At 38.2% G+C, this 7,862-nt stretch overlaps 1 protein-coding gene across 1 annotated transcript; it reads right to left on the reverse strand.

The window, feature by feature from the left end:
- Positions 1–2,835: 2,835 nt before the first annotated feature.
- On the reverse strand, positions 2,836–5,687 carry LOC112294106 (uncharacterized). The gene is made up of 2 exons (XM_024544276.3): positions 4,188–5,687; positions 2,836–3,985 (listed from the first exon to the last, which is right to left on the reverse strand). The coding sequence occupies exons 1-2, from the start codon at positions 4,584–4,586 to the stop codon at positions 3,500–3,502; spliced, it is 885 nt and encodes a 294-aa protein (XP_024400044.1). The 5' UTR covers positions 4,587–5,687; the 3' UTR covers positions 2,836–3,499.
- Between the last annotated feature and the right edge of the window lie 2,175 nt (positions 5,688–7,862).

The following is a 7,862-nucleotide window of genomic DNA, read 5'->3' on the forward strand; positions in this document are numbered from 1 at the left end:
TTATACCAATTATATAAACTAGCCAAGAGTGCTAGCCTTAATTGTATTTCATAATTCCAAAGTCACCAAAACAAATCTTGACTTTGAATAATGATTGCAAAGTCATCTCAAACCCTATGAAAACAAGCCTTATGCCTTTAAAACAAGCTTAAAGCTACCTCTTCAATCCCAGCCATTGATCTCCAAATGTTCCTATATTTTGTCCTAGGCGGCCATTTTAGTGTCTAGAGGTCTGATTTTAACCTTGTGCCACAAAAGATCAATCTGCACATATTATTCTAACCTATCTTAGGAATTTTTAAGTCCAACGCTACCCTCAACTTAACCTTACTGTCAACCATATTGATTATTTACCTCTTCTACTATATTTTTGTCAATTTATGGTCTTTTGGAGATATTAAAAGAATTTCTACAGCTCAGAAGGTAAAATTACTAATCAACCTTTAATCTATTAGCTATTAAGATAAGAAAATAAACCAAGAGGCTTTTATAAAAGCCATGTTTGAATGACTTCAATTACTATTGAATCAAGATGATTAAATATTAATTAGAAATTTATTTTTGATTATATTTTTATCATATACCTATGTTACAACATGACATTGCATTGATGGAAGTAACAACATCAACATAGATCTTGTGCAACTCACTTGGGTATACAAAATATATGTGTATAGCTTTGGATTTTGGTGTAATTTTAGTGTACATGCAAAAGAATGAACTAGGATTGTTAGAAATTGCCACAAGAATAGCTACTATTCCTAATATTGACTATGCAAAATAAAACTATTTTGGTTGTTCACTTCAAACAAAGCATCATCTATCTAAACGACTTGATAAATTTATGCATATATCATGCACTTCTATATATTTGAGGTAATTTTAGAAAGAATACATATTGACATAGCTGCATATTTGATTTGTCAATCAAAGAAAAAGCCTTTGATTTTTTAAACAATAAAAAGAATGGAATTAAAAGGTTCTATGACATGTGCACCAAGGATCCTAGAATGTGTTGCCTACAATATATTTAAAATAAGGATTCCAAAGAACAGAGACCTAGTATGATTAAGTGACATCATTTTTTTTCAATTACAACATTCTAAAAAGCAACAAGTAGAAGATGACTTTTTCCATCTACTCCGGTGAGACTAAAGTGGACACCTTAATATCTTAAGTTTGAATAGATTGCATGTGCACTAAATACAAGGCAATAACTTATAGTTGTAGTCTTTTAAGCCTAAAGGTACAAAAAAATACTCTTATAAGTTGTTACCAATTGTCCTTGTCAAATGTCCTCATGCTACTAGGATTTATTGTGGTCAGTTTCTTAAGTAGTATTAGAAGCTTTTGAAATTCCCAACTGTAATCTTCTACCAAATGCTTTTGGTACAACTCATGGCTCCTCTATGAAGCCATGTATGTTACTTTTGCCTTAAGCTTTATCAATGCACAATTTGTGATATTGCATGGTTGTAGGCCTTATATGCCTCATGTAAGAGATTCATTGAAATTTGCAAGTTATTTATTTTTGAGACAAAAGAGTTTCAAAAAAATTAGACATGCTTGCAAATGATTAATAAATCTATCAATATGAAGCAATTCATCTTTTTACCAATTGATTATAATATAAAAAAGATACCTAATATTTATAGTCTTGTCTTATAATTCATTCTCTTTCTTGGAGGAAACAATTCTAATGAGTATAGGTTTGATCACTTTAAATTAGAAAGGAGTAGAAACGAAGATAGAATAACTTGTAATAGCACTATGAGCATCATTGGCTATGAAGAACACTATTTTAATAGTCAATTTCTCTCAAATTTTCATTGATTGATCTCCAAATAGTGACCTTTGGCTTGCTATACTACACAAAGAAAAATGAGGCAAATTAAAATAAAAAAAAAAAAAAAAAAAAAAAAAAATGACCACAGAAACAGAAGCAAGATAAATCAAGGAGGAAAACTATGTTCAAGGAGGAAGAGGAGAAGTAAGCCTCTCTTTGAAGGGAAAAAGAAGAAAAGAAGAAGATTTGTGCCCTTCTTTGTAATTGTCGGTGTGGATGCACCTCTCTTTGTTATCATTTTGATTTGTGCCCCTTATTTGTAATTATAATTGATATGTGCCCCTTATTTGTGTGTAGGTGCCTCTTTGTAATTCTAATTTATTTATGCACCTAATTGTGATTATTTCTGAGGGATCCCACAATATAAGTTCTTCCAAAAAACATGTGCATTGTTCAGTGTCAGTTCTGAATTATAGAAAAGAATAGAGAAATGAAAATCAAACAGTGAAGATCGCATGAAGTGCACTTCATCAGCTCTTCACTCTGCTAATCAGTGGACACTGCTCTGAATTTTGCTGGAGAAGATTTGTTTAAAGAAATCAACGGTGAATGGTATGTGTATTTAGCTATTTCACCTTGGAAGTGAAGTGGGTATGAGTCAAACTCAGTTGTCATGACTGATGTAGGATACATGGAACCATTTTTAGTTGGTCGAGAAATTGGTACAGTTTTCAAAGTAGAATTTCGCAGGTGATATTGGATATTTCCTGAATCATACTACTATTTACTAGTATGAATGTACGATGTAATACAGATGACATAGTCTGAAAAGAACTTCTGTTCCAAAAGAAAGATCTTATGTAGCTTAAAAGGCGAACACATAAGTGATTGAGAATAATGATCAAAGAGGACAGAATGTTTCGTGAGGCACAAAGGCATCCGTTAGCAACTGCCGAATGAGAGCAATAATGGGCATGCAGAGGTTAGAGTGCACAGATCATGACAAGTGCGATTCATGCATTCCAACAGCAACCCATATGATAATACCCTGGGCGACAAAATTTACATCAACGAGAACATTTAGTTGTCGATGTAGCGCTGGATTTGTTCCGTCCTCATGAAGACGCAGACTTGGCAGTTACATATTCTTTTCCAATGAGTTAATGGAAACCCACAGTCGACAAGTGAGAAACATTGACGAGACATCTATTCTTTTTCGGCTGAGTGAGAGACCCATGAACTACTAGCTCGTCGAGTAAACCAGAAGTTTTCTAATGCGAATGAATATCTTGTCACGGATATCCTGTAAGTCATATGTTTCCAAGCCAATACTGTTGCAGACCTTCAGCTATTACACTCTCTTGCCCAGCAAAGAGAAGCACCAAACTTCTGAATAATGGTCCTCGGGAGGGGCTTGCACCTCCGAACCTCACCCTTTTCAGAACAGTCGCACACTGCTTAGAGTCATTGTCATTGTCTTTTCCTGACAATGAGTGTAAGCAACATGATCTAACCTTGAAGCTCTTGACCAACTCTGTCCGAGATATGGTCGGTGATTGGAGGAGTAGAACTTGAGCAGTCGGATGGAGATACGATAGTAACCTTCCCTTCCGACTTTTCTTGCTCCAACATTGCTTAGAGTCATTGTCATTGTCTTTTTCCTGACAATGATTATAAGCAAAGCTTGTGTACAGCCTTCGCAGGTCGTCGCTCCTAGCGGATACCGCCGTGCTCTGACGGCACGCGAACTCCGCAGCTTGGGCACGCTGGTGATGACAAACAGAGCATCACAAACGCTGAGCAGCTATGACATCCAGACACTACCATGACTGTATGCTGACTTTTCCTCTCTTTTCTGCGGACATTGGTAGCATTCACTTCCTTACTGCTGCTCCTGCACATTAACCCACTGTTGCCAAGCTCCCTGTCTGCAGACATTTTGAGTGCAACAGAGCACACTTCACTGGTTCGTTCGCACACATCAGGTGGGCAACTTCCAGCTTCACTACTCACAATATTCTCGCCAGTCTCATCATTTTGCGATCTGCTCGTCATTGTCTGATCAATAGAAGTTTCTCCGCGAAGATGCGCCCCCCGCATGTGTTCTACAACATTTTTGTTGGCTTGAAGAATGAACTCCCTAGGATCCTGTTTGGTTCGCTTGCAAGAGCTCCAATTGAAATAGTAGAATTGACCCGTCTGTTACAACAAGTTTCTTTTAGACATCCTCGGAAAAGGGGGGGGTGCATATGGCATCTATTGTAACCCAAGTTTGATCGTCATGCATTCACCAGCAAATAAAAGCGAATTGCGGCGACACTGGAGTAATCTTGCACAATATCGTTAACAGAGCTCTGGAATATAAACAATCAAAGTGAAAACGATTCAACAAATTGGTTACCTTCAGGTCCAAAAACTGCTCCCAGTCCTCTGGTAAGGCAGACCGCTGCCTTAAAGACACTTCCAAACCAAAGGTATCATCGTTCTGCGCAGTCTCAATTGCCTTCTGCATCTCGGAACTATCCGGACTGCGTTGAGGTGACGCGAGTTCACTAGCTTCAACGGACTGTGACCGAATCGCTTCCATCTGCCGACGTATTACCTCCAGGGCATCCTTAGGCCATGCAAGACGAACAGGTCTAACGCTGGCTGGCGAACACTGAATTGGAGTGCCTGGCGAAGGTGGACTAACATCCCCCGCCTTGTAGGCAGTATCTGGAACTATAACAGTTGGAGAAGCGTGAGTTCGCAGTTCTAGAGTTGAACAAGTCCTAGGGGCAGCGAGTCCGGCTCTCCCCATCTTGAGTCTTCTTGGTTCCGCGAATGAAAAATTTCCACCAGCGTTTCTCCTCGAACTCTCCAGTGCAGATTTCTAATTCACCTCATGTCATCCGTGTCTGTGCTATGGCGTAGTTGGCAACAATTTTTTCTACTGCTCGGTTAAGCCCAGGCAATGGTAGACTCGCAGATAATTGCATGTACAGGCGGGAACACAGAACTAGTAGCCAACATCGGCCTGGGCGAAGATTAACTTCGCGTAGGATCAAATTTGATGATAGCCGGCATCAAGAGGCTTCACATAGCTAAGACGCATGCATTCAATTTCCACACTAATCCAAAGTTCGGTGGTAGGACAATGATCTTCGCGAGTGAAGCTTCTTGTTGAAAACTTCACACCTGATTGATACTAATCGAAGCAGAGACAACGCAGTGCAAAGTAGGGCCGACAAGAGATAACTAGTCCAACATTTAGCAATATCACAGCAGCTTTAAATACTACAGCCGCTAGAAGACTTGCACATACCCATGTCGCAATCACCCGCCCACAGAACTTTTGCACTTACCTACCTCTCCCTTTCTCTAGCTGGACACGCCCATACATCATCACACTCTCTCACACTCCCCCACTCATCCACACCACACCTGCCCAACCACTACTGCACATCAAGACCACGCCTCCACCAATGACATGCAGGAAACCTTAACCAAAAGGTTGACGACATAAGAGAGAACAAGAAAGAAAGCTACCAGCTAGGTAACGATAACTCACCGATCTCACACACCCGAGAGGCGCAGAGCAAACACGAACAAGACAAAGAAAAATTGGAATACAAGGAATAGGGACATCAGAAAGTCACGAATGCAGAAATGATAAACGAAAGTCGGAGAAGAAGAAGAAGGGGGGGGGGATAGAATGAGGACAATAGAGCTCAGCGGCGAACGGCAATCAAACAAAGAGAAAGAGAGGCCAAACATGCGCGGGTACAGTACAGTCAGCTGAAGAGAAGGGAGTGGGGGAGGAAAGAAGGGAAGCGCCGGAAGTGAGAGCGTTCAAAAGGGGGGACGGGGGCTGACTGGGCTGGGCTGAGGGGGTGTTGGCTGGCTGGCTGGCTGGCTGTGTCTGTGTCTGAATGATGGGAGTGATCGCCACGGAGCGCTATGAGTAGCCGCAGCGTGTGGTGGTACAAGTCCTAGCAGAGCTGCTGCAGCCTTGGGAAGTAAAGTTGTATTGTAACGTGGAATTAACACTTGCATGCCCGGCGGGGAGGAGGGAGGGAGGCAACTGTGCTCCTGCTTGTGGAGAAAGGAAGGAAGGAAGGAAGAAAGAAAGTGGTGGTGCTGCAGCAAAAGTAAAGCTTCATCCTCAGGGGAGGCTCTCTCTGCAGGTCGGGGCACTCGTCGTCCATCGAGAGAGAGAGAGAGAGGGGGGGGGGCGAGCTGAGGTGGCAGCGAGCATAGAATACCGTCTGGCGCAGCAATGAGCCCCACCCGCCCCCGCCCTTCCTATCCCCCCCCCACGGGTAACTTTCAAATTTGAAATGTTCCCCATTGTCAAGCCCAGGTGTGAAACGGGTTTCATGTTTCGTGCCTGCTCTGCATGCTCGGCTCTCAAGTCCCTCTGTTGTCACATTTATCACATTACAAACCAAAGAAATTTGTTGTATTGTGATTTTCTGAAATTTGACCCTCATACTCTGATAAAATATATATGTATATATATATATATATATATATATAAAGGGTTAAAAGCGACTTAATAATTTTTATGATATTTAATAACTCATGTTGAGCATTTAATTCATGTACATTGCTTTTCGAATGAATGCACATGATTTTCTTTTTCTTTTCTTTTTTTCCTTCTTTTTTATTTTTTTTATTTTTTCACTCAACCATGATTTTGTTTTGTGTGATTGCATCTTGTTTGAATTAGCTGCTAACTGTGTGTGTATGTGGCCCATTGCATTATACACTTTCAACTTATGCAATAAGAGTAATATTGAGTAAAACAAAACAAAATAAAATTATACTGTGTTCAAAAGAACATGTTTTTTAAAAAATTATCCGGTGAAACTATTCTTCAAAAAATTGGTTTCATTGAAATTAATAAATTTTAAATCTTTTACAATGTAAAATGCACTCTTAAAGCTTTGATGCAATAACAACAAGAACTCATATGCACATGAATAGTTTTGTGCATTATACAATATTTGAATGTTATGGGTTTGAAATAATATGTTAAACAAACTTATTTGGATTATTTGCAACTAAAATCCTTAAATAGTACAAATAGTTTAGTTTAGTTTGTTATTATTGTATGGTTGGACTTTACATTTCAATTAACTGGATATAAAAAAGGTTAAAATTTACTAAAAAGATTACAAAAGTTTAAAAAATACTATTGTGCTAATAGGGTTATGATAAATCAATCCATAAATTTTTCAATTTTATATTGAATTGCAGCCATATTATATGATAAGAAGAATAAAAAGATGGTTAATTACACAAATTTGAGTTTTTAGGAATATATCTGTCTACATAGGCAATGTATCTGCATGTCAAATAAGAATGTGTTGATTCTTGGTTAGTGTACTTGTGTGTGTATTCGAACCATTTTTAGAAAAAAATTAAATTGAATCAATTTTCACAAGATCAAAATCCAATTATAAACGTTCAGACCTGGTGAAGCTTTACACAGTCTAATTTTGTACAGAATGGCAGAAATATTATGATACATTTTGTAAGATGTTTCTCTTGTAGTTTTGGGCAATAAGGCCATGTAAAATGCATCACAACTTTGTAGATTTTAAGATTTAATCACAAGCTCCACACACATTCATACTCATTGTAAAACAGAAAGAAAAAAAACAAACAATCAAATAACAAATCAAAAGTAAACAAATAAAATACTACCTGTATATCAATCCATTGGTATGTTTCACAGCATTGTCATTGCCAGATCATTATTATACGACAACATAACAGACATCACTTTGTTTACACATGAAGACTAAGCAAACACTTCCTCTGTCACAACAATGCATTGTTAGAACTTATCCATATTTTTGATACTGTTGTTCAGTTGCTATTCAATAATATCTACTGTGACAATTTTAGTCCAAATTTTGTTAGAATATTTAAAAATAGGTTTAAGTATACATGCAAACAAAGAAACATGGCAACCTTGTGTTTGAAAGTTTATGAATATTTCAGTATTGCATGTGCACAGACAATGTAAATCATCAGTTTCAAATTGTGTGCCTCTACTTTATTTTATTCTTAATTTTCATTTTTTTGG

This window comes from Physcomitrium patens, chromosome 17 (assembly GCF_059467195.1).
Source record: "Physcomitrium patens ecotype Gransden chromosome 17, ASM5946719v1, whole genome shotgun sequence".
In the NCBI taxonomy this organism is placed as follows: domain Eukaryota; kingdom Viridiplantae; phylum Streptophyta; class Bryopsida; order Funariales; family Funariaceae; genus Physcomitrium; species Physcomitrium patens.